At 43.4% G+C, this 27,384-nt stretch overlaps 1 protein-coding gene across 1 annotated transcript in view; it reads right to left on the bottom strand.

Moving 5' to 3' along the window:
- Window positions 1-27,384, bottom strand: part of LOC109910097 (X-linked interleukin-1 receptor accessory protein-like 2) — a 319,792-nt gene that overhangs the window by 127,697 nt on the left and 164,711 nt on the right. The window contains exon 3 of the mRNA XM_031798117.1: window positions 6,291-6,564. Coding sequence (XP_031653977.1) covers window positions 6,291-6,564 — 274 coding nt within the window. The remainder of the gene's footprint in view (window positions 1-6,290; window positions 6,565-27,384) is intronic.

The following is a 27,384-nucleotide window of genomic DNA, read 5'->3' as shown; positions in this document are numbered from 1 at the left end:
TTACGTTCATATGAAAATGCTCAGGTTACAGCTCGCCAATTTAATTATATGCTCAATAAAGAGGTATTTCGGTGTTTTTCGCGGTTCATGTTTACATCTGTTAACGTGAGCTTCAAATTAATTTTACAATTAATCTAACACAGCAACTTTCAAGATGCTGCCCACCCAGCTGAGTCCGTCCGTCCGTCGCATGGGTCAGTATGCCCGGGCTCTTAACACTCTTGAGACATGAATGGATAAGCATTGAGAACTTCCATTAGCCTGCATGACTTCCTTCCAAGCTGATTTTACATGTAATTTCCCCTACACAGGTTTCTGTGTGAGCCGGGGCACAGAGAGCCAAACTGTGTACATGCTCTCATAGCAGAGGTCAACCGGGCTTCAGGCTCTATCCACAGTGGATCTCAGTAAATGACCATAACACATTAACGGTGCTAAGTAGTTTCCTATATCGCTGGAGGACCTGAGGTCAAAGTAGGAGCCCTTAATTGCAGCAATCTGATCTTGGAGCTCTATGGGGTAAAATCCATAGACGACCGAGAAAGTGACTGAGGCCCTGCTGCAGGCAGGTCGGCCATGTTGTTCTGTTCTGCTGCTTTGTCTCAGAACCACCTGAGAAAGTACATGGCCTGCGAACAAACATCTGGAAGAGGCTTGTCTGTGGAGATCACTTGCGATTTGTGTCTCAGCAGCAGTGACATCACAGCTCCCAGCCCTGGAGGAGGAGACAAACAGTACACAGGACAGCTCTCCAGGGCACCCTGCCACGGGCATTCCACTCACACAGGGAGAGGATAAGGAGGAAGTTGAAGGTGAAATCGTATGATTAATTCACTGATAATGAACCTTATTCTCTGCCTTTCCTCCACAAGCCCTAGCTCTCATGTAACACTCTCTGTGGATGGGAGATGGGCCTAGGTGGACCCAAGGGCCAATTATATTGACTGACAAAAGTGTTGCTCTATGAGCGTCATAGAAATGAGCACTGTTTGCCACTGTGATTTGACCTGTTTTCATTATGGATTGTCTGCTGAGATGGCCTATACCACAGAGAGCAGAATCTTGGCACTTAACACTAATTTTTCATAGAGATTAAACATTATATTTAATTAGAAGGCACTAGTCCATCCATTTGTCGATGACGGAAAAGGAATAAAAGTGAATTATGTAGTTTAAATTGAAATGGTTGATCCTATTGGTATGAATTATGATGCATTGCTAAAGCTTTCTGAGCTTATGAATGGTTTTATCGGGTCCCCAGATGCTATTGCAAGTCTCTAAAACTCTATATGGGGAAACTTTCCTTTGCAATCTCCCGCCTCGCTTGCACTGGAGTTTGAAAATGACACAGTAAACTCTTTGAACTTAATAAAGGGGCTTAATAAAGATGGATTTCAGAGAGGGAGAATTTTACATGCAACAGTTTGAATCTAAATGTAGGCCAATTCCATTGATCAAAATGGGGTAGAAATTCTATTTCTACCATTTCCACGTAAGAGAGGGAAGAAGAGGGAAATTTAATAAAGTTTTAAATAGGTGTGCTAAATATTTCACAGAGAGCATGAACCACCAATTTAATTTCAATAGAAACCACTCTAAGAATGAACCATGATGGCCCGACTCCTTTAGCTATTAAACCTCCAGATGTAAATGACCTTTAAGAAATATATAGATTTGTAAACCCTCTCGCTCTCTCTCTCTTTCGTACTACACACTGAGCAGAAACAAAATGTTACAAGGAAATGAAAAACAGCCATGGAAACAAACAGGTCAATGTGTAAAAGAATCAGAACACCTTAACACAACAAACAATGACGTTTCTGTTAACTCATGGGCGATTGTTTGTGATAAAACCTTCCAGATCACCAATCTGCAGTGGTTGGTTAGCCTGAATCAATGGGGTTTGTGGGATGTTCAAGGTTAAATGGGTGCGTGGGTTAAAAGGGTTAATAAGTCGGTCCCTATGGGGCTGCTATGTAGAGCAGCACATCAAAGATAGAGGCAGATTTTCTCCAGTCTCAAACCTGCTTACTGTGTGGTTGTCACGCACGCACGCACACACGTACGCACACACGTACGTACGCACGCACACACAGTAGTGTTCTTATACAGAGGGGGCAATAGTCCATGACCATCATTGTGGGGAGTCTCTAGAAAGACAGCTATTCATCAGACACGCTGGAAAGAGAGAATGAGTCCAACCACACATCTCAGACGTCAAAACATTTCAAAAAGATTTTTCCTCAAAATGCCAATTAGGAAGTATAATTAGGGGGTTAGGACAAGGACAGAGGGCAAGTGGTCCAGCAAAAGACAACACTTTCCCTCACCAATCTCTGGAGACCTGACCAGTTAATGGCATGGACACCCCAGTATTTCAGATGACAGGAAAAGTGTTCAGACAGGGGGAATAAAGTGGGTGAGATTACCCCGTCCCGATGAACACAGAACACAAGGCTTCACACCATGTAGTAAAGGTGCTGTGCACCATGACAAGCGGGTGGTCGTTCTTGCTAGCTATCTATCTACCCGCAGCCAGTGTCAAGGTGACTCCTCTGCTGGATAGATAACATGCTATATGTGACCCGTTTCAAGAAACTAGGAAACTTTCTTATGCCTTAATAACAAACGTGTATGCCATCTGTAAATACAAATCAAATTGTTAAATGATGAGCCTAGTTAGTTTAGTCACGGAAAAAGACAGGAACCTTCCCACTAGCCCTGATTGGATGGGCTGGACATGCCAAGAGATGAGTTCAGATAACGGGAGTTGCTCAGTATATGAAGATAATTCTGGCTACTGCAGATTTTTGAAAGATATAACGTTGGACTGTTCTCAACATCATGGCTGCCCTGAACAGCTGAGCTGTAGAGGTTTATTTGTTGATTCATTCGTAAATCATGTACCATTTTCTAGCTCTGAGTCTCTACTTATCCAACTTATCCAATGTAAAAAAAAACATTTAAAATGTTGTTACATAAGACTGAATCGAGGCAGTGAGTCATATATGATGTTCTGCATGTCAGGGGCTTACAAATGAACATCTCAGCCACCCTGCCTAGCTGCCTCTGTGAGAATCTCTGTCTGTCTGACCCAGACTGAACAAAAAAATAACAATAGTTTTTTTTTTTGCAATCTGTCTGAGAAAATAACTAAATGCTTTTAGTTATCAATAATACTGTCTCAGAAGGTATTTTTCTGGAGTCTAACATTCATTCACAAGAGAGATTATTGAAAAATAATGATTTTCTTATGTTTGGATTGATAAAAAAAATAAAAAAATATCTACCTTAAGCTCAGTATCATATTGTGAAGCTTCACATTTCAAAACGATTACTCCTCGACTAGTATGTTGGAACACAGTATTTTAACAGTGACTGTTTAAGTCTCGACCAGTAGTAATGTATTTACTGAAAACCTTCTGCTCAACCATTGTTTATAAGTTTAGTAAGACACACATAGATAAAACAAAGACATCTTAAGTAAGATTCGCTTAGATGTGATTCCATGAAAGCCAAACCGATCACTCTCCATTCCCTCTTTGTAGACATTTAGAAAAATAGTCTCAGCCCAGAACAAATATACATTAGGTTTTGAGAGAGCTTAAAAGTTGATTCATGTCAAAGCTAAAGCCTGTGTGTTTAATATTTGAAAAAGAACTGGCAGGCGTGGTAGCGTGGATTCAGACTGTGCCAAGCCTTTCTCTCTGGCTCGCTCTCTAACGGGGTCCTAGATGGCCAGATTAATAGAAAGGTTAAAAACCTGGACCGCTTTGTAAGAAGAGGTCTGTGACACCCGGGCAATTGTAGAGAGGAGAATTATCTTATGAGGGGAGAAAAAGACAGGTGGCACAGATTACTCTTCAGACCTCTGGGGGAATAGCCGAGCTCAGGCTTGGCCACAGTTTAGTGAGAACACAGGAAAAAAAAACACGAGGCAGCCAGCCTGGCCGTACACAGTGGAAGATAATGAATATAAAAGTGCTCGGGAGTCTTTCAAGAGGCATCACTCAGACAGTGGCAACGTGTTGTGTTTTTCCTCGCCATAAAGTTATTGAACAAAGATAAATGCGTATCCATTGTTAGGGGGAAGGTGTGAAATGCTTCTACCTCCATCAGTGCTGCTCAGACTAGCCTCGCTGGAGAGAATGAGAAATAAAGGGGTGGTGAATCTGTCTCTTGCGGCGCATTAGCCGGGCAGATTGCATCGACTCGTTCACTACAGCTTAACATGCCATGTTGGTGCTGTGTGTTTCACTGGCATGCAGGCATGATTAGTCATTGTTCATGTTCTAATAAAACAGAGGGCATTGCTGGAACTCTATATAACTGCCATCAAGGCTTTGATGGCAGGGCTAGTGTGTGTGTACGTGTACAAGTGTGTGTGTGTTTGTTTGTTTGCATGTATGTATGTATGTATGTATGTATGTATGTCTGTATGTGTGTGTGTGTGTGTTTGTGTAGTTTATGTGTATACGTATGTTTGTGTGTGTGTGTGTGTGTGTGTGTGTGTGTGTGTGTGTGTGTGTGTGTGTGTGTGTGTGTGTGTGTGTGTATACAGTATGTGTGTCTTTGTGTGTGTGTATGTACAGTAGGTGTGCATATGTGTTTTATTCCAAGTGGTCTTTGTACGTGGCCTGGGCATTATCCTGAGTATTATCCCTTCTGCGGGTCACTGGACCCTCAGTAGAAAATTGATTCCTCCATTCCAGAGCAATCCTGTCATTTCAGGCATAGCAGCCTCTGCGAATGTTATTTTACAACAATTCTCTCAGAAGCGTGTCACAGCTCCTGCACAGCTCCCCCATTTCACAGAGAGTACCTACCTACCTGCGTCTCTGTATGCTGATCATATGTTTTTTTACATGTATAATTATTATTATTATTAGGAGCTCCAATTGTATTCTTGGATATTATTCAAAAAAGCAGCATGAGAATCATCCAAAGGCCAAAACACCACTTATTTGGATTCCTGCTTCTTTGGCTCCAGGGATCAATCACCATTAATGGAAATAAAAACATGCAAAGAGACTCGTCTTCTCTTTTCACCTTGAACGTCTTTTACAGACAGTTAATTCAATTCGGAGGATATTGAGATGACTTCATAGAGATACAGCACTGTATAGATTACATTCAACAAGACATAGCACAGGGACAGGCTATTTCAATTTCAAGTGTTTTTTTTCTTCTTCTTCTCCTTCCAAATCTGTCGTTCCCAAGGCAAAAAAGAAAGTTCAGCTTGATGACTCTCTAGCTAGCTAACACATTGGAATGCATTGCGCTTGGCTGTCTGAGCTGTGGCAGCTATGTCCAACTGGGTGGGAAAGTAAGTATAATAAGAGGCCCAGTGAAAGTGACAGGATCCTGCTCCTAATTAGACTGTCAGCATAGCGTGAGGGGAATAAAGAGCTGCACTCCTTTCCAGAGGAAAAAAACCCTTATTATTGGCCAGGAAGAAGCATCAGCTTTGTCAGAGAGGAGCTGGATTATCATCTGTGGAAAGAGGATTTTTTTTGCTGAAGCCTCTGTAAGATAATTGAGTAAGATATCCTAATTTCTTATTCCTCGACGAGGTACCTATCTTCTAGTAGCTAAGAAGCATGAAAATATTTTTTCCCCTAGATGTTAGAAAGAGACCTTCGATTTATGATTCGCATGTTGTTTGATGTCATAATCCCAGGAGGGAACTCCAACAACACAACTCCTCGTCATGGGACCTACACGAAAACTATTGATTTGATGTTAATTATTGTGGCAGAGCCTATTCTTTTGTGGAACGCCGGTTACGTGTTCCACAACACAAGTCAACCACAGTTCAGTGTTCCTGTCGAGCCTTGCCGGGGTGAACCAACCTCACAAGGCCAGTCATGCATTCCTCCACCAGGAAACTGAACATGGCATGCGATGAGGATGAGGATCCCTTCCGCCTCCTTATGCTGTGTGCCATCTCAGGGCTTGCTTGGCTGTTGTCGCGGTGTGTGTGCCAAGAGGGGGCTGTTTAGCATTACAATAGACACACTGACACACTACAGTACCCTTGGAAAGTAGATGTAAAGTAGGTAAATAGGTCAATTAGGGCCTCTCAAACTACTGTACTGTTTGTGGGTGGGACCACTGGGGCCAGGATCCGTCATAATCTGTTACCCAATGAATTCCATTCCTGAAAAAGTTAGGCTGCCAATGGACTGTGAATGATTGGGGGGGGGGATGGTGTTTGTTTGGTTGAGGGTTAAGAAAAGCTTAAACGTTTGATTAAACTCCTCAGAGACGGAGTGACTAAATAAACCCACCTCAGGACACAGGTGTAGAAGCCGTTGTCCTCCAGCTCGGCTGAGCGGAACCAGATGGAGTCATCCTCCTTGCTGAGCCGATGGCCCGAGAAGATGATAGGCTCCTCCGAGTCCCCTTTGTTTTTGTACCAGATGAGCCGGAGCTTGGCGCTCTGGGCCATGGAGTAGTTGGTCCTGATGTAGCTGTAGAACAGGGCGCACTTCACTCTCACTGGTTCCCCTGCTAGGACCCGGTACCTCTTCAGGTCCACCGACCAATCAATGCAGCCATCCACTATGGAGGAGGAAGTTGTACATGGTTAGGGACTGATGGTTTGTGGAGTATGCTGTGGTACGCACACTAAAACACGGAACTAAGAGCCTAATCCTTATCCTACATATTGGAGCAATGCAAACCCAGCAGCATAATGGATCTATAGACAATGGAAGCTACTATACTGTCGGGGTCAAATTCAAATGAAGCCTAAATAATTCACACTAGTTCCATGCATTTGGATGATTGTCATCTTATCACACGTTAATCTCCTCCATTTGGATTTTCATTTGCATCCACAAATGGCAGCTCTCTAGCTAGACTTCAAAGGCATTTCATGTTCTACTCTGTAATTTGCAGCCTCTCTCGCCTCTCTCCATTGTCATCCATAGGTGAGGAGTGGTAAAAAAAATAGGGAAAAAAGTAACAACAGGAACCTGTAATGACAAGTCAATCAAGATTGCCTTTAATGGTGGTGAGCTTTTGAACCCGTGACACATGGTGAAACAATAGCATATGACAAGGAGAGGCAGGGAAGGTCGTAGCCACTGTCACACTAATGCAGGGTTATTTAGGATACACCAGTTAGCAGCAAAGGAACTGCTGTTGTAGAAAGGCAAATAAGGCCCGAGGCAAGGCAAAGAAGGCAATGTACTTGAAAACACAGTTCATTTTCAAATAATGTTTAACTCTACTGTAAAAATATTTAACTGTACTGTATATCTATGGACAAAAATCACTAGTGAATTGCCTAAAACAGAATGCTACTCTCCCCATTGCGTGACTACTGTGCAGTATGTGCTTTCACGTTCCAAACCCCAAATGCCAGGTCAGCCAGTAACATGGCTGGACAACACATTGAAGACATAAAGTCAGTCTTTTTGTCATCAGTCATAATGGCCATTGACTCAGAGGAACAAAAATAAGGAGGTAAAACTAGAAGAGAAAAGTAAGGTATCCCTCATTTTATGCTGGCAGCCCCAATCGACACAGAAACGTAGTTGCTAATCAATGCAGTACAGAAGTATGTTCATACAGACTTCAGGCAGTACATCTCCACGCTCTCTGTGTCCCATAAAAATGTTATACATTCAAAATCTGTCCACTGTCATTTGCATTGAGGTCTCCTACCACCAACGCCGATTTACCATATAGATTTGGTTATTTACATTTTACTCTGATCATTTTTCTCACGCCAGGTTGGAAATTAATTACAGACATAGCCAGGAAATAAAAATTGATGTGGGGAAGTGGCATCAATCAAGTGAGGATGGGGTGATGGCTCCAAACTGCAGGCTGGAGCCAAGGGGAGGGGTTACGATGGGAGGTGATGTTCCCGGGGTTTATTCGTGAGAGCTCCGACGTGTGGAGGATGAGATGCAAGAAAAGCAGAAGCAGCACACATTAGTTCGGTCTGCTAGGTTAATGTGTTGTCTTTCAGACAAAAGGCACAGCGAACCATCGCTGAGTGCACAGGTTACAGATTACGTAAACAGGCGCCGGAGAAGCAGCCATATGTTGCCCGGGGTCATAGCCGCAATGCACTTTTCTGGATGATTCAATCATTGTTGCCTTCTTGTGTTTGCCACTGTGGCAGGGTTTAGGAGGGGAGCTATTAATTGCGACGACAAGGCCTAACACGGCCAGATATATCATTCCAGTCAGCTGCTGCATCGGATCCCTATTTGCACAGTGCCACCTTTAATATTTGCATATGGATGTGGCCCAAATTTGAGTCCGAAAATAACTTAGAATTAAGTATGAGTGAAGAAGTAAGGAAAGGGCAGTAATCATAAAGATAGCTGCAAAACCCACTGGTGTGGACCGAGTGGACTTATGTTATATAATAACCCAATGTCCTGAAACTGTCCATGAACTTTCTCCCCTTTTCAAGTCAAGCAACCGAAAAACTGAAATATATCCCTGCAAAAAAAAAAGTGAACAAAGGCAGCGGACGAAATGAAATAATGAAATAAAAAGGCTGTCATCCAGTACATGAGGTGTTAAGTTGCTGGTCGTCAAGCCCTCACAGTTACTAAGCCCAACACAGAACCAGAACGCATTGTAAAATCCTGTGTAGATCTCAGCACCTGCTGCAATAATAATAGCTTGACCTGGCTGCTGCACACTGGCCAAGTCTATCATGAAGCAGTATAGCAATTTCAGCCATGACAGCTGAGAGGAGGAAAAAAGTCAATGTCAGAGCTATAGCCCACCAAATACTTTGTGCTGATGTGCAATTTCAGTCCCCGACTTGCATTTGATAGCTTGTTTATTATTTTCTTGAAAAATGTGAATGACTAGCTTTCAGTGGACATGTATCTTTACACAGGTATAAAATGGGGGCCAGGGGTAGCAGCCATTTCAATATGAATCCAGAAATGAGTTACACTCCGGCGCAGACAAAACCAATCTTATCAGAGGGAAATAAATATGGAGATGTGGGGAGGGTTATGGCCCACTCTCTGTTATTGAGCTGGAAAGGCAGTTTATCAACCCACAACTTAGGACATTTTAAATAAATCGACTTGACCACAGAGGCCCGTCGAGACCACAAAACGGATTTGAATTTATTTGCCATGTCAAACACCTAAACACTCTGTAGGGATATTTGATAGGGTATTACACTGTTTTGTTTTCCCAGTCTCTCTCATTTTAATATGGCTAAGGCACATTATTATACAGCACATTACTCAGTAATGCAGAGGGACTAGTGAGCTAAATAATGCCACAGCGTATTGTGTCTAGGATACTACCGTACAGAGGGAAAAGACTTGTTGTCCATAGTTATATAATCTCTTCATTAAATTACTGATCTCCAGCACATTGAAGTAACAGCATAAATTTGAAAATGTTATTAGTTGTATGACTAGTGAATTGCATAAAATTCTACAGCGATATAATGTATGTAGGGTATATATATATATTTTTTTTAAAGACGCATACTATTTAAGGGCTCTTTGATCCTTGTAAATGTAAAATTAGTATTGTAGTCCATAAAATGATTAACCTACAACTTTGTCAAACCATGACTTAGGATGTGAAGAAAGCAGGACACAGCCAACATGTCTCGATCAAGGAGCTAGCGGTGCAGGAGGCATAAAGGAGAGACGGGGAGCCCCGGGGAGACAGCAGGATGTCGAGGGAGAGAAACAGTGGACGTCAAAGACACGTCAAATCGCTGTGTACTCAACCCAACATGATAATCACTCCCTGCTACATCCGCTGGACGGAGTGGCTTGTTGAGCTTTGTTGCTCTTTCAATGTCTGCCAATCAGGCGTGCATGTGTGTGAGCTTTGTTTGTCTGACTGAATATAATTAGCCAACATGACAGAATGCTGTTGAATATGTGAAACTAAAACATATAAAAACATTTCACACTTGAGGAGTGTTCCACTCTAAGCTATTATTTTTAATGATTCGCTATGTCACAGTCGATAGGAAAATCAAAAGCCATTCCAATTGTGATTTCTATGTAGATAACCAACCCTCGTTCTACCTGCTCAAATGCCTTTTCATTTGATCTTGCTATAAGAGGTGTAGAACAGAAATCAGGTCAAAATAACACAATCAGACGATAATGATACTGAAATAGAAAGGCAATCATGTCGCAGAGAGGGAAAAAAAAGCGACATCTTCTGAAGAGGTCCGTAATGAGAAAGAATGAGTTTCATTTCAGTTTTGGTCGGAAACAATTACCCTGTTCATTTACATCAATAATCAGGGAATAATGGCTGGAAATAAAACAAGGATGGAGGGGAAACCAAACATTTCCTTCCCCTGTTTGTCTTGGTTATTTGAGTGAATCCCGCAGTCCATTACCAGACCATCAATACATAACTGTTCCAGAGTCAGCAGCCAGGGAAAAAAGACAAAGCGAGGGTAGAGAAAGCTAGGGAGGACGAGAACAAGATATTTAAATCACCCTGCAAGACAACTGATGAATGTCTCTATAACTGGCAGCTTAAGACTGCTTAATTAACAAATGCTGTAATAATCTAATGCACACTATAGACAGTAATTGCCTGGAGTTGATTTCTGTTGACAGAAATAGATTTGCATTGTATTTCACCCAACATGCTGTTTTTCATTCTGCTGGGCATGCCTGTTCTAAGAGGAACCACACAGACAAAGGCATAAAGACATCTAACTCCAGCTTATGTCCTTAGTGTCATTCTGCTCTGCACTCAGATAGCAGGATGTGTAATAACGATAATAACACAGTAAGCCTACATAATATAATCCATTGTTATTACGCTACCGAAATGTCGACATGCAGATGCCTTAAGATAGATGTCTTCATTAAGATTCCTTGATAGAGTTATGATTATTATCATCATGTTTTTTTTTTCTTCAGAATAAAATGTATTTCTGTTAAATGGCTTAAATACAGGGGTTACAGAGTTTATTTGAGGCCGTGTGTACATTCTTACTGTATTATTGTACTTACTTTGATCAATGGCGAGGCCTCTGAATGTACTAATCCCTCTCACCTGGGACAATAAAACAACCGGTGGAAAAGGAAAGGGATTGTTATGTTCACGAACAGGGAGCCCTGGCTTTTACGAGCTCAGTCACCTCAATCCACAAACTTCATCAGACATTGCCTTTCTAAAACCATTGTCCTCTGAGGAACTCAATCCCTCCTGTGTTTTGTGTGTTCAAACCCCATTTGTCACAGTGGCGCTGGAGTGTGGTGGAGTAGCCTGGGCATTTGTCAGTTCTAAGGTGCGTGGCTGCATTCCGCCATATACCCTCCACCCTCCTCCCTCCTCCCTCTCCCCATCCTCCTCCGTTTCCGGCCCCAGTGCGTATGGCTGGCTGGCAGCCAGCATAGCTCCTTGTGCAGGTTGCTTTACTTTGCTTGTCATTAATAAAGAGAAGTGGCCCTGCACCTGTCCACTGACAGGGCCCCCACAGAGACCGGAGCCTGAGAGAAAGAGAGAGTTCCGAATACACTGGGCTGCTTAATGAACTAGTTCAAACCACATTGTCATATTGCTGTTGGACAGCCTGCCATTTCCTCCTTGGTTACTGATGTTTCCTCTCCTCGCCGTGCATCACTGTTAGAGTGACATTTTTCTCTGACAGTCAATCGAGTCTAACTGAGGGAGCCCTAATGTAGCAGTGAGGTTGGAGACCCAAGGATAGGAGCTCAGTGAGGACTTCCATATTTCCCCCCACTATCACCCATACAGTCATTCAGCTCAGCTGGGCAGATTGCAATGCTAATCATTTACACTACCTGTTTAAGTTGAAATACCTTTAATTTACAACACAGTTGATGGGGGATTTGGTCTCTCTCTTAGAATTTACTGGGAAACTAAATCTGGATGTATGGCTACTGTACAATTATTGAAACAGCAGAATTTATTTCCCCCCTCCTACTCTCTCTACTGTAACATAAACAGTGGAACCTAAAGTTCCACTATAACTAACCTCACTTTGAAAATGCTTAACACTAGCAAAAACCCCTCCCAGAATCGATAGCATACATTATGCCTATGTGCACATCTTAATCTATCTAAAATCCCCCTGACACCTTGTCAATATACTAACCATTTGAACGATAACAAGGGATTAATGTTGATTCCCTCATCACGTCCCTCCCCCATCCTCACCAAGGCTGGTATAACCTTTACACTTTACATGGCTAACATCCAAAAGATCTTAAATACTGTATGCCGCTGGGAGAGAAGAGCGAGTCATAGTTATACCATCAACTACATCAAGTTGCATCACAGTCCAGAAACAGAAGGAAAGGCTTCTGCCCTATGGGACATTCTGGCTCGGACTAGGCTTACTTATTTATACCATCTACAGTAATTAGGATAACATACAATGTGCCAACATACAGTCAATACTGTACCATCTGTCTATTTATGAAGAGCATTAACTGGTTCCCTGATGAAACCGCTCACTCACAGACATAATTCTGCTGTCTAATAACGATTTTTTTTTAGAAAGATTCAACGTCTCCATAAAGCTGGTTTATGTTAATCACTGTAATGATGTACCGTAGTAGATTAATACAATACATTCTTTAAACACTTTGAGAAATAAAAGTCTTAGATCCTGAACAGAGTGAAGAGAGGCCGACGATTATCAAGCGAAGGCCACCTGACATCAAATATATTTACTGGGAATTTAGCAAGAACATTCAAGCTAGTCATCCGACCAGCTTTTTAATCTACGTCGTACACATCAAGGTCTTCCAAGTGCACAGAATTAGTCACACTGCTCTAGACTTCATCTAAATCCAGGCGTGTGTGTGTGTGTGTGTGTGTTTGTCAATGCCATACTTTTAAAGCGGGTGTTGTCCAAGAAGTAGGGAGGCACAGAGCAATAATATCACAAGTTGGCAGCAGAAGCACAGCTAGTCGTGTCACCTTGCTACCTGCTGCTTGTCTGGGCTGCAGCATTCTCTCGCTGACCCACCTCACAACACACTACCTGCTCAATGCCAGGCCAGCCAAGTAATAGAACCAAATGATTCATAACTTTATTAAAGGGTATGAAATACCAAGGAGTTTCTGTCTACTGTATCGTTGATCTCATAACATTAGTTCCTCACTCTGAAATGGTGAGCATTAAAACCCCAATAAAATCATTTAAATTTTGTCTACCTTGGAAACTACAATTACATTACCTTAATTTGAGTCATTATTCAATTATAAAAATCATTCAATGACTTATTGTGAACACTGATGATATTGATATTGTTATGGACACCAATAACACATACACCAAAATTGATAGAAATGTGAAAATAATACATATTCAGCTAACAAGTGACCTGAGATGAAGTGAAACTAGCATTGATGTAAAAGCAACAGCATGAGGATATGTTGAATTTCTGAGCAGAATATAGCCTGGTACTCTGAGAATTTGTTTTGGCTGCTACTGTCACGTGCTGTATGTGTGGTTCCATGGTGCCATGCTTCAATGTCCTCATTAGCTAGCCGCTTCTCATGAGACATTTGATTTTCTGTTGGAGCCGGAGCTGGCACCGGTGCCAGAGACACTCCGAAAGATCCCTTTCATATGTGGCCAGCCCTCATAATTCAAGGACAATTTAACATTGCCCCACAGACACAGTCACAACTCCAACCAACATGTCCTGCAGAAAAACTTCTGATGTGTTTTATCATTATTAACCAGCTAACCTTGACCACCTGTCTGAGAAAAAGGTTTGACGCCCCAAGAAGTGTAGCTTGTGACTTTATTTACATCAACCACAGATCACAATCAACCACGTTCGGTCATTCCATAGACCACAGGGAGAAACAGATCATACGAAGTTGAATTATGCTCATTATTTAACGACTGAGAATGAGTTTTAATTCTGAATATGCTTCAGTACCTTTCTGATCGAATGCCTGTAGGAATTTAAGACTGGACTCTAGCCTCTCTGCCTCTCTCACCAACGGTTGTATTTACATTGTTCATTTCTCCCAGCTATGTACCGTAGTATTATGTATCTATTTAGTGGTGAACCATAATGTGAGTATCGGCACCTGTTTCCGTTCCTTTACAAGTTAATGAGGAAACGAGTTGGCCTAATTACCAAATCTCCCTGCGGATGTTCTCCAGTTTACACTGATCAAAACAAATAACTCTCCTGTTCTGTTCCCTCTCTGGATCACTCAGAGGCCTTTAAGAAACCCAGCCACAGCTCTCACTTTGACGTTGTTATTTCAAACACAGTAGATCTATTTAATTGCATGTGTTCTCTCTAATTCGAACAACAAGCCTGTTATGGAGGAATGATTGCATAGCTCAGTATTGCATCTGAGCTGCCAGAGTGTGCTGCTCTCTTCCTTTTTCACTCATAGCTCAATAACCACAAAAAGCCTGTGTTGGTAAATGAATATGGTGGGTAATATACAGCATAGCATTACAGCAAAAAGTGAGTTGCAACGCATTGACTGCCATTGCACTGTGGCAATTACCAAAGGTGTTTGGGATGTGCAGGGCTGACGGCTTTCGGCTGTTAGGGAGCACTGTTTATACCAGGAGGACAGCACATGTCATACTGATGACACCCACTGTGGTGATGGGGGAGCATGGGGCATAGAGAAAGAGAGAAGGATGAAGAGAGGGAGGAGGAGGGAGGGAAAAAGAGAGAGGGTGTGAAGAGGGAAAAATAAAGAACGAGAAGAGTACGGAGAGCAATAAGAGAAGGAGACAAAGAGGAAGGCAGATATAGATGGACCGTAGGAGGAAAGACTTGACAAATGGTGAAAGAAGGAAGAGGGAAAGAGAGAGAAGGGACCAGAAGGCAAGCGAGAGAGAGATGTTTGAGAGGCCCGTCCAGAGAAGGGAAGTCAAAGGGGGTGAGAGGAGGAGAGGAGAGGAGTCTCAGAGGGCAGCTCTGAGTGGGAACAGATGGACTGGTTCCAACTCCTCATCTGCATCAGACCTCTGTGGCGTTCTCCCCAAACCTCACAGCTGACATCTCGGGCCTGGCCGTGTCTCTGTCCGCGCCGAGCGCTGCAGCCTGCAGACATGGCTGCCTGGGTCCCTCTGTGAGGCTGTGCTGTTGCTGTGGCTCTGACAGAGAGCAACCAGCCCAGTCAGCCTTCAGGGGAGATTAGCTCCACATTGCAGCCCTATGGCTGGACAGGACCCACTGTACACAGCCCAGTCACAATGAAATCCACCTGGAAACAGGATACACATACTGCCTACTAGCCGTGACCACAGTATGTTCTAGCTAACTGTCAACGTGGGTAAAATTCATCACCATCTGCTTGGTGAAACGGTGTTGCAATACGAGGTAAGCATTGGTTTATAGAAAATAGGGTTTACCTGATAACATCCAAATGTGATGGAAGCACAGTAGCACAATCTCTTCAGCCAACAGTAAATGTAATTATAGAGTATGGAGAAGTTGTGGCTTTTGCAGACAGAGGAGCTTACGCACTATATAGGGGGAAAAAGAGACTCTTAATTTCCGATGGGATCTGAGTGACTGGGAGACTTGCATACGGTGCAGTTAGGATCAGATAACTTTTCTACTCTCTCAGCTGGAAACCTTGCGTCATCAGGCTTTTGTGGAGCAGAGAGCATGGATGGCTGAAAGGTTTTGTCAGCTATCAGATAAGGCTGCAGCTGTATCTCAGGCTGTCGTTCAGCATCAATAAAAGATTCACTTCCTCCATACAGCCCAGCAGCCTCCAGAGCCAGGGACCGGGCGATGTTGCCACAGAGACCCAGGTTCATAAAAGGAACCCAGTGTTGGGTTCAGAGAGAGCAGGGCCGTTTTATTTATCTGCCTTGATGTGTCAAGTGCCCTGGCTCTTTCTAGGAGCGATCTGTATAATCCTATACAACAGCAAGGTTGACCTACAGTAACAGCAAGGTGGCCTACCTCACTAGCGTACATCAGAACCTGGCCACGGCTCAGTCACACAGACAGCGAAAGACATGGTGGAGTGTAAAAAGTCCATATAGGACAAGTCCACGGGAATGGGAGTCATAAGGGAAGCCAGAGGGCAGCAGCCGTAACGCTCCACATACGCTGTACATTCGCAAATGTGCTGAGACAAAGGAAGATTAAATCACAATCAAAAGTGGAGAAGACTGAGGTACCTTCGGTATCCCATGAAATTATGCTTTTGCAACAGAGGTTTCAGTAAATTGACAGATGTATCTGTCAATACTAGAGGCTGTGCTTCTTGTCTCCAATCATTCTGAAACAATATTTGAGGAGCTATTGAGCTTGTTTGATAAGTAAAACAGATGTGGCAGACCATATTTGAATTACCTTAATATATCATCACCAAAAATCAGGAAAGGATTAACAGAGGAACATGGGAACAATGGTTTTAGTATTCCAGTTTGACTGTGAGCAGACTGGCTGTGCTGTAGTGTGCTGCCTGTATCCCTGGTCCTCTGCGGCAGCAGCAGCAGCAGCGGTAGTGTGGAGCAGCTCGGAGCGGCGCTTTGCTCCGTGGCATGCCCTGCGGGACTGGAGCACACAGACTGGCTCTGGACGCATCGGTCACATGGGAACCTGGCCCAACAAGAACATCCATCTTGACTGGCACCTGGTCTCAGGGAGAGTGCCCCGCCACACAGACAGAGAGGCCGGTAATGGTCTGTGGGCTGAGCACTGGCAGGAAACAGCACAGGGACCCGGGGAATAGGGAAGCCAAGACCAGGGTGCACACAGCATCTTAAGAGATACCGCATGGCTACTCTTTTATCCACCATCCAGCCATAGCTTGTGTCTGCACGAGCAGATGTGAAAAATTGTCATATCGCATACTGTGTCTGCTTGTTAGGCATGTGTCTCGCTCTGTGATTGTAATAATACCAATACTCTGGTTGCATAACTGCATCCTTTGTTCAGCTATGTACTGTAGTTGCAATCTACATTTTGGATAGCATAATGTCTCTGGGCAATGCAGTAGTGATTCACTGATAAAACAGTGTGCAAAGTTGTTAGCTGCAGCTACAGAAGGACTATGCTGATCTAAAATCCATTTACTAGGCTGCATTAAGGCCCTCCACTCCTGATGAAAAGGACTTTCATTAGGCGTTGAATTAGGTACGAGGCAGTTATGTATAGCACCTCACAAAAAAGCCTTCTGCTTGAATAAGCGTAACTTCATGAACTGTATAAGCAAAGCAAGCAAGTGTAAAACAACTACAATAGGGCTGACTTAAAGTTACATGGCCATCTCATAATCTGCTCTGTGTTCATGAAATATGCATACAAGGGAAAATCAAATGACTTCCTGGCTTCCGTGGAACAGTGCTTACTTTGCATAGCCCATTGCCAAAGACCCATTTACCTGTTCAAAGCACAAGCAGGAGTGTTTACCACAGCTGACTATGACGAATAAAAGAGGACAATAAGGAGCCAAAGACAAATCTACCCCCCCCCCCCCCCCCCCCCCCCCGACAAGCAATCTACATTAACTCCATCGACAAGGGTAAAGGCAGAGAAACAACAATCCACAATGCAATTGCTTGCTCTACTATGTTTGTATAGGAGTGTGGATGAGTGGTAACTAGCAGAATGTTGCATTAGTCCATTATGAGTTTCCACTGGTCAGCTGTTGCCATAAAGGTGTGATAATACACTCCGATTGAGGATGACAGAAATTAGTGTAGCAGTAGTAATACGACCATAATATAATATTCAGTCTCTCCATTATCATGTGAATGCTATGCCCATAAGCGTATTCGATGGGTCTAGCCAAGGTAGCAAGCCTTGCATCACCACTCGGAATACTATAAGTTACTGTACATGTGTCCAAGATAACTGCTATGCTATTAGTAAGAGGCTAAGAGACAATGAGCTAATATCGTGATCAATGTCCTAGCATTAACTTATTGACTTAACCTTAGCTCAGAGTGTCATAGCTAGATGCCAAGCATATAGTAAAGCCCCCCCCCCCCTTACCAATCAGTTACCAACCCTTAGTAAAATTCTGGCAAAAATTGCACTTCACCTGATACAATGCTATTTCACAGTTAACAAATTGACAACAGACTTTCAGCACGCATATACAGTGGTTCATCCTTTTAAAAGTTGGAGCGTACTGCGGACTACCGTTCAGTCGTGAGGTGCCACAAAGTGGGACTTGGGAAAATTGCAGTTGGCTCAGAACAGGGCAGCACGGCTGGCCCTTAAAAGTACACAGAGAGCTTAATGACATGCATGTCAATCTCTCATGGCTCAAAGTGGAAGAGAGATGGACTTCCTCATTACTTGTTTTTGTAAGAGGTGTTGACAAGCTGAAGGTACTGAGCTGTCTGTTTAAAATACTAGCACACAGCTCGGACAACCATGCCACCAGAGGTCTCTTCATAGTCTCCAAGTCCAGAACAGACTATGGGAGGTGCACAGTACTACATAGAGCCATGACTACATGTAACTCTATTCCACATCAAGTAACTGATGCAAGCAGTAGAATCAAATTTAAAAGCAGGTAAAAATACACATTATGGAACAGCGGGGACTGTGAAGTCACACAAACACAAACATAGGCACAGACACATGCATACAGCACAAACACATGATAACATACACACATGGATTTTGCTTGGAGATATGTGATAGTGGAGTATGGGCCTGAGGGCACACACTTAGTGTGTTGTGATTCTGTAATGAATCTATTGTAATGTTTTTAAAATTGTATAACTGCTTTAATTTTGCCGGACCCCAGGAAGAGTAGCTGCTGGGCCCCAGCAAGAGTATCTGTCGGGTCCCAGGAAGAGTAGCTGCCGGACCCCAGGAAGAGTAGCTGCCGGATCCCAGGAAGAGTAGCTGCCGGGCCCCAGGAAGAGTAGCTGCCAGGCCCCAGGAAGAGTAGCTGCCAGGCCCCAGGAAGAGTAGCTGCCGGGCCCCAGGAACGGTAGCTGCCGGAACCCAGGAAGAGTAGCTGCCAGGCCCCAGGAAGAGTAGCTGCCGGGCCCCAGGAAGAGTAGCTGCCAGGCCCCAGGAAGAGTAGCTGCCAGGCCCCAGGAAGGGTAGCTGCTGGGATCCATAATAAATACAAATATATTCTATGTCTAGTGTGAATAATATTTACCATTAGACCTTCCAATAATACTTCCATTTAAAAGTAATCAGATTTACTAAAGTTAAGCAATAAGAAATACGATTAGCAAATGGTACATACCAGAAGTCTTCAATGTCACAAAATATCTAAAAGTATAAAAGACACTATAGTGTAACGGAATGCTCCATCAGGGGATTGGTTTATAATGACGCCATGAGCAAAGTTTCTACCGATCTTCTATTCTCACCAGTGCGCCAAATTTCAATATCTCCCATCGTATATTTAACATCACTTTGTTCGGCCAAAACATTCAACAAAATGCATAAAACACCACAAGCATTCTTTAACCTCTCTTATCTAAATGATAGGCACGCACATCTGTGTCGCTCCCTCTTTGAACTGACAGCCGTCCCACGGACAGAATAACACAGAAATTCTGTAAAAAGAAACAATGAAATAGAACATATCAAAACTCTTGAAACAATCCAATCACAACCATTTAATTCATAAAATTTTGCGAATTTAAGTATTCATCTGTTTTCACACCCCGACGATGTCCGTGTTCCCAGGGTTCTATGTTAAAGTCCCGCCCTGGAGAAAGCCATGGATAAGGTGTGTTTGACTTTTGTGATATCCTTCATATGGTCAGCCATCCAGACAATGCCATAAATCGTGATAGAGTACTCACGCTGGGCCTTGGCGCATGCAAGTCGCTAGACTTATCTTCATCACTGGCCTCCATCATCATTCACATTTGTTCACTCTATTCTTCCACTACACCCTGGAGTTACTATATGCTAATAGTCAGGTGACAAGGGTCTTTGTTTCCTTTGTAGCGTCTGCTCATTGCTTCTCAGGGGTAGAGAGGCTCGGCTCTGCGTTATGCAGCACTGACATGCGGCACAGCCCGTGGCGCCATGAAAGGCCATCCACAATGGCCCGTGAACAGGTGTTAAATGAAATCGAGACAAATGCTGAGGAGACCTGTGCTTGACACCTATCCATCATCAGTGGCGCGTGTGGCAAAAGCCAGTTCAACAATTCGCCCACCGGAGACACCTGTGTCGTCAGGGTTACCAAGCTGAGTGGCCCCGCAGCCCCCACGCCTATTATTGATGTGCCAGTCGTATCACAGAGCCATGTGTGCCCATCATAGGGGGGCAATGATAAACAACAATGTTGTCCGTTCTTAATTATCGTCCCCTGTGCTGTATTAAAATGTAATTTGGTCCTAATAAAAGTAATATCCTGTAGGTCAGACAATAAGGAGATCACCTGATAGCATCCCTTTTTCCAGGGAAGCGTGAGCTTCTGCCGACAACAACCTCATTACGGATTATAATGAATCAAGTACACAGCAGGACACAATTGCATTTGTATAGTGCTATTTGATCAGAATGATGGATCTCTACCCTGCATTGTACCTAATAAAACGGCTAGTGCCGTGTCTTTACTATCATTAAATGTGAAGACTGTTATTTTATCAAATCAATTCTCTGTGTGTAATCATTATTACGTGATTAAACTAATCATGTCAACTTAATTAACTAGGAAGTCGGGGCACCAGAGAAAATGTTGAATTACAGAGCTATAATTTTCCTGAATATAACTCTTCAGATATTTTAATATCTGATCGATTAGTCATTCTCATTCATGTATTATTATTACCTTGTTAGTCTCATTCCAAACATCGTAAAATTCTTGGTTGTCTGCACGAACCCTAGCATAAATTATGAATCAGCGACATACAAATTGGCTTAATCATTTATTTACTAACTAACTAATAAAATCACAGAAATACATGAAAACACACACAATTAGTTCATACATTGGGTTGCTACATGATACAAAGAAAAAGTCCCTAGCGGACGAAACCAATATGACGGCTTGGTAGACAAAGAAAAGGGGTGTGGCAGTTCAAGAGCGGGAAAGCAAAATGGATTCATTACACACAGTCTATAATTATATTAATTTAAATGCTAATCCTTTGCACATGAATGGCCACTCATTCGAGAATAATTGCAATGTATATATATTTACGCCACATGTCATTGTTGTCTTCTCTGTTGGAATCCTCAATAGTTCTGTAGGGTTCATCAGAGTCTCTGGTTAGTCACACACACCAATACAGTCTTGACGAGAGCAAAACAATGCATCTTCCCCCTCAGGAGGCAGAAAAGATTTGGCACGGGCCCTCAAACCATCAAAAAGTTATACAGCTGCACCATTGAGAGCATCTTCACTGGCTGCATCACCTCTTGGTATGGCAACAGCTTGGCATCCGACTGCAAGGCACTACAAAGAGTTGTGCGTATGGCCCAGTACAAGAGTAGTGCAGGGTTCGGATTATATGCAGAGGAGCATCTAAATTCACTCTATGCAGCCCGGAGAGGCAAACTTGGAGTGTGGACATGCAAAATTAATTAAATAAAAGTCCTTATTGTTGATGGAGGAAACATTGAAACTGTGGATGAGAGTCTTGAAGCATTTGATGCTGTTCTCAATGAGAAAGCTCAACTGAATGTTAGGATGGAAAAAATGGCACTGGAAACGGACATAGCAGCATATAATGCCAAACTGAAGGTCCTGGAGAGTGTTGAGTCAACTTCTGCTGTGGCAGCCCATTTTCTATGCCAAGAAGATGGAATAAACTCTTATTTTGAGAACCAGGAACCCGAGGTCTATGAGGAATCTGAACCATCACCTGTTGAGTTTGCTACATTAGGAGCAGTTCCAAAGACCCCACTACAAAGAGTTTTACAACAATCGACCACAAAGCCATCAAAACCTATTCAGAAAACGGTCATAAACCACGCCCTTCAGCAGCCAACAGCAAGGTCTAGCAATCAACACAGAATCAACACTGCGGGTATCAGCCATAATACCAGCCATGATAACCTCTCTACTGTGTCACGGCCCCTCCTCTGCAGTGCAGGGGTGGTTCATCCTGCAGGCAGAGGAGGGTCGTTAGTGGTTGGAGTCACCTGGACTCAGGGTATTTAAACTGCTTCACTAATCACTCACTGCTCCTCCAGGTATGATCCTGTTTTGTTTGTCCCTTTGTAGTTTTGCATAGTTTTCACTCAGTCATTCACACACACAGATTCACGCATCCCTGCACTTTACAAACACTTTACATTATGATACTTTCAGACCTCATTCCTTTTTCTTTGTTTAAAGTTAATAGTTTGGTTTATAATAAAGAACCATTTTGATTGGCCTATACCTGTTGTTCGTGTCCCCTCATTTTTGCCACAGGCTATGAGCCGGCCTGTGACAACTGTCATGCAAAGGCAGATTGAAATTGCTGACCTCCTTGTACTACAGCACAAACAGGCCACACTCCATGTTAGGGAGTTACCCATGTTTGACGGTGATCCTCTAAACTTTATGCCATTCATGCGTGCATTTGAGCATGGTATAGAAGATAAGACAAGCAGTCACCAGGATATTACCTGGAACAGTACACCTCTGGTCAGCCCAAGGATCTGGTCCGTAGTTGTCTGCATATGGAAGCCAGAAGAGGCTATGCAGAGGCTAAGAGGTTGTTAAAGGAACACTTTGGCAATGAAATCAAAGTTGCTTACATGGAAAAAGCTTGGAACTGGACAAACATCAAACCAGATGATGGAAAGGGACTGGGTGGCTATGCACTCTATCTTAGAGGTTGCTGTAATGCTATGCAAGACCTACAGAACATGGAAGAGCTTAATCTTCCCTCCAAAATAAAGTTGATCATGTCAAAACTTCCCTACAAACTAAGGGAAAAATGGAGGTCTACGCAATGTGATATTTTAGAGAGAAACCACCTGAGGGCCCAGTTCAGTGACCTTGTGACGTTCATGGCAAAACAGGCCAAAATACAAGATCCGTTGTATGGAGATATTCAAGATCCCCTGACCAACAGAACGTTTTTTTAAACCAAAACAGATGCTGACTTTAAACAGCAGTTCAAGTCCAAGAGTAGGGGAAGCAGCTTTGCCACTGCAGTAGCTGTAGTGGCAGATTGTGACTCTGAAAAACCTCTAAAAGAACAAACATTCAAAGTCAAGAAACCAGGCACCTACCCTTCTGATGCTCCCAGTATCTCATCTGTATTTTGTGCTGGTGAGCCTTTCCTGGTCGACTGCCAACAGGTGAAGGCACAGCCACACGAAGCCAAGGTTGAGTTTCTGAGATCAAAAGGCCTTTGTTTTGGCTGTTTGATGAGAGGACACTTAAGCAAAGAATGTAAAAGAAGGATGACCTGTCAGAGCTGTCAAAGAAAGCACCCCACTATCCTGCACATTGAAGGAAGAGAGAGATTTAGATCTCTGAAGGCAGATACGAGTGGTGTAGCACTAAAGCGGGAGGAAACTGTCAGCAGTGCTCTTGTTTCACTGGAAGCTGGTGAAGATACCGGGGCCGGTACAGATTGTGCACTTGTAATTGTGCCAGTTCAAGTAAAGATGGCAAATGGAAGCAAGTCTGCGTTAACATATGCGTTTCTCGATTCTGGTAGCTCAGCAACATTTTGGACGGAGAGACTCATGAGGCAGTTGCAAGCTAAAGGCAGTGAGACTGAAATTCTGCTACGCACAATGGGGCAGGAGAGTCCTATCAAGAGCTTTGAGATATCTGGATTAGACATTAGCAATGTGGAAGGTGACACATTTCTTGCATTACCAAAGGTCTACACCCAAAATAAGATCCCAGTGACAAGAGAGAATATTCCCACTCAGAAACATCTCAAAAGAGGTGTGGTTGAAGGAAAGGAAATTGATGCCGACGTCGAACTCCTGATTGGCGTAAATGCTCCAAATGCAATGGAACCCTGGAAAATCATAAATAGTCAAGGCAACGAAAACCCTCTTTGGATGGGTGATGAACGGTCCTCTTAACAGTTGTACCATGGCAGAAGAATCTGGGCATCCTACGGTGATGGTCAATCGTATCTCAATGGCCGACCTGGGGGTTCTTCTTGTAAATCAGTACAACCATGACTACCCTGAGAGAGAGTATGAAGAGAAAAGTGAGATGTCAGCTGAGGATCGTAGGTTTATGGAGATCATATCAAGCTCCATAACCCTCAAAGACCATCACTACTACTTACCGTTGCCCTTTCGCAACAAAGATGTAGTCCTGCCAAACAATCATGACATGGCAAAGCAGCGGGCTCTAAATATTATAAGGGAGTTCAAGAAGGACAAAGATTACGCTGCAGAGTACAAAGGCTTCATGGAAGAGATGATAACCAAAAGCTACGCTGAGAAGGTACCACAAGAACAGCTCCTCAGAGAGAAAGGCAAGGTATGGTACATACCACACCATGACATTCAACATAAGCGCAAAGGAAGGTACATCTCTTAACAGTGAACTCCTTCAAGGCGCTGACCTGGCAAACATGCTTATAGGAGTCTTGCTAAGATTTCGGCAAGAGCACATTGCCATGATGGCAGACATCGAAGGAATGTTCCATCAAGTACGTGTCCATGAAGATTACTTAGACTTCCTGCGATTCCTATGGTGGCCGGACGGTGATACTAACAAAAGATTGGAGGAGTACAGAATGACGGTACATCTTTTCAGTGCTGTATCCTCTCCAAGTTGTGCAAACTTTGCACTGTGAAAGACTGCAGAAGACAACTGTGAGAGGTATGATGACAAGGTGATTCAAACAGTCAAGTCCAACTTCTATGTTGATGACTGCCTCAAGTCAGTGGCCACAGAAGAACAAGCCATAGCTCTCACAAAAAACCTCAGGGGTGTGGGCTCTCAGGGTGGGTTCAAATTGACCAAGTTGGTCAGCAACAGCCACACTCTGCTGGCTTCTATCCCTGATGAACACAAAATCAAGCAGATAAAATAATTGGACCTGGACAGAGAAAAGCTGCCTGTTGAAAGAGCACTTGGAATCCGATGGAACATTGAAAGTGATGCGTTTACCTTCCGAGTCACTGTCAAGAACAGACCCCTTACAAGAAGAGATATTCTCTCAACTGTCAGCTCTATTTATGATCCATTAGGTTTCCTCGCCCCATTCGTATTAAAGGCAAAGCAAATTCTTCAAGTGCTCTGCAAGCTAAAGTGTGGATGGGATGAAGTCATCCCTGAAGAACACTCTATTTCATGGAAGAGATGGCTCTCAGAGCTGGACCAGCTCTCCAGATTCCAAATAGACAGGTGTATGATGCCTGGGAACTTTGGTCAAGTCAAGACTGAAAAGCTGCATCACTTCGGTGATGCAAGTGAACAAGGTTATGGCAAGGCAAGCTACCTTAGGTTCACAAACGGTATGGAAACTAGGGAAATCATGGGTGACTCCACTCAAGCAGATGACGATCCGCAGACTGGAACTTGCTGCAGCAACATTGGCAGTGCGAGTGGACAGGATGTTAAGACTGGAGCTCCAGATGGAACTTGAGGAGTCAACTTTCTGGACAGACAGCCAGTCTGTGCTAAAATACATCCGCAACGATACCAAGAGATTCCATACCTTTGTGGCTAATAGGGTTGCTATGATCTGTGACCTATCAAAAGCAAAACAGTGGAGGTATTTGAACTCCAAACACAACCCAGCTGATGATGCCTCAAGAGGATTACATGTTTACATTTTTCTGAACTCATAGAGATGGCGCAAAGGACCAGAATTCCTGGAGAAACCAGAAACTCAATGGGCGAAAGTCTCAGAGGAGCTTGGCTCCATCCCTCCGGATGATCCAGAGGTGAGAAAAGACGTAATTGTAAACAGTACAAGTGTGGAAGAAAAGAGTCCAACCAGCAAACTATGCAACATGGAACTGCTTGAAGAAAGCAGTTGCCTGGATGCTGAAACTGAAGAGACTTCTTCTACAGTTAAGCCAGAAAAGGAAATTCTCTCACAAACTGATCCAAGATCAGATCAGAGTCTGACAAACTCACTGAAAGAACAAATTGACAAGTTCAAACTGACGTTTGGAAAAGAAAGTCTATCTGTGGATGACCTAGATGAAGCAGAAAAGGTCATCATTCGATTTGAGCAACGACAGCACATTAAACAAGAAATTGCCCTAGTTGTGAAAGGAAAACAATGTTCCAAGAGAAGCGGCTCAATCTGTAAGCTTGATCCAATTGTTGACAATGGCATTCTGATAGTGGGAGGAAGGTTAAGCAAAGCTGCTATGCCTATGGAATTAAATAATCCTATGATCCTGCCCAAAGACTCCTACATCTCCAGACTGATCTTACTCCACATCCATGAGCAGGTTGGCCACTCTGGGAGAGGTCACATGCTTTCTAGACTTCGCCAGCGATATTGGATGCCCTGTGCCAACTCCTTAGCAAGGAAGATCCTTAAGAGCTGTGTCCTCTGCAGGCCGATGCAAGCCAGAGCTGGAGAACAGAAGATGGCCGACCTTCCACAAGATCGGGTGTCACCTGATTTGCTGCCTTTCACCCATGTGGGCATAGATTACTTCGGCCCCATAGAGGTGAAGCGAGGCCACGTTCATGTGAAGCGGTATGGTGTGATCTTTACTTGCCTTGTGAGTCGAGCTGTCCATCTAGAAGTTGCTAGTTATCTGGATACTGCTTCCTGCAACAATGCCCTGCGCAGGTTCATCTGTCAAAATATCCTCTATTCAGTCCTTAAAGAGCAAGTACTGGATGATGAGGCTTTGCAGACAGCCTTGTGTGAAGTTGAGGCGATTATGAACGACAGACCAATCACTCTTGTAACAAATGACCCGAATGATCTAGAACCCCTGACTCCGAACCATCTGCTTCATCTGAAAGTTAAGCCAGTCCTGCCACCAGGACTATTCCAGAGAAGCAACCTATACCAGAGAAGCTAGTACAATATATCACTGACCTCTTCTGGAAGGGATGGATCAGGGAGTATCTTCCACTTATGCAGGAGTGGAACAAGTGGAACAAAACTAAGAGAAACTTCAGTCCTGGTGACCATGTGGTCATCGTCAAAAACACAGCCCCAAGGAACTCTTGGCTAATGGGGCGTGTGGTGGAGGCTTTGCCAGGGGCCAAAGGTCTTGTCAGGAGCGTCATGGTTAAGACTAAGAACAATATCTTACAGAGACCTATGTTTTGTGTATTGGCTCTACGTTTGAATATTAAGTAATTGTTGTGCATTCAGTGCAGTCAACAATTAGGGGCCGGTATGTTAGAGCCGATTTGGACATATTTGTATAAAAGACTGAACATACTGAGCTCCATGTACATTTGTGTAAATATATTAAATATTAATGTCCATGATGAAATATTAGGTACGTACCTTTATGATTTATATTTACCTGATTGAGGTATATTCATTTGTTGTTAGTGTAACTTGGTCCACCCCCCCCCCCT

This window comes from Oncorhynchus kisutch, linkage group LG19 (genome assembly GCF_002021735.2).
Source record: "Oncorhynchus kisutch isolate 150728-3 linkage group LG19, Okis_V2, whole genome shotgun sequence".
In the NCBI taxonomy this organism is placed as follows: Eukaryota; Metazoa; Chordata; class Actinopteri; order Salmoniformes; family Salmonidae; genus Oncorhynchus; species Oncorhynchus kisutch.
The sequence above is the reverse complement of the archived record's forward strand: the minus strand, read 5'-3'. Positions and strand labels throughout refer to the sequence as shown.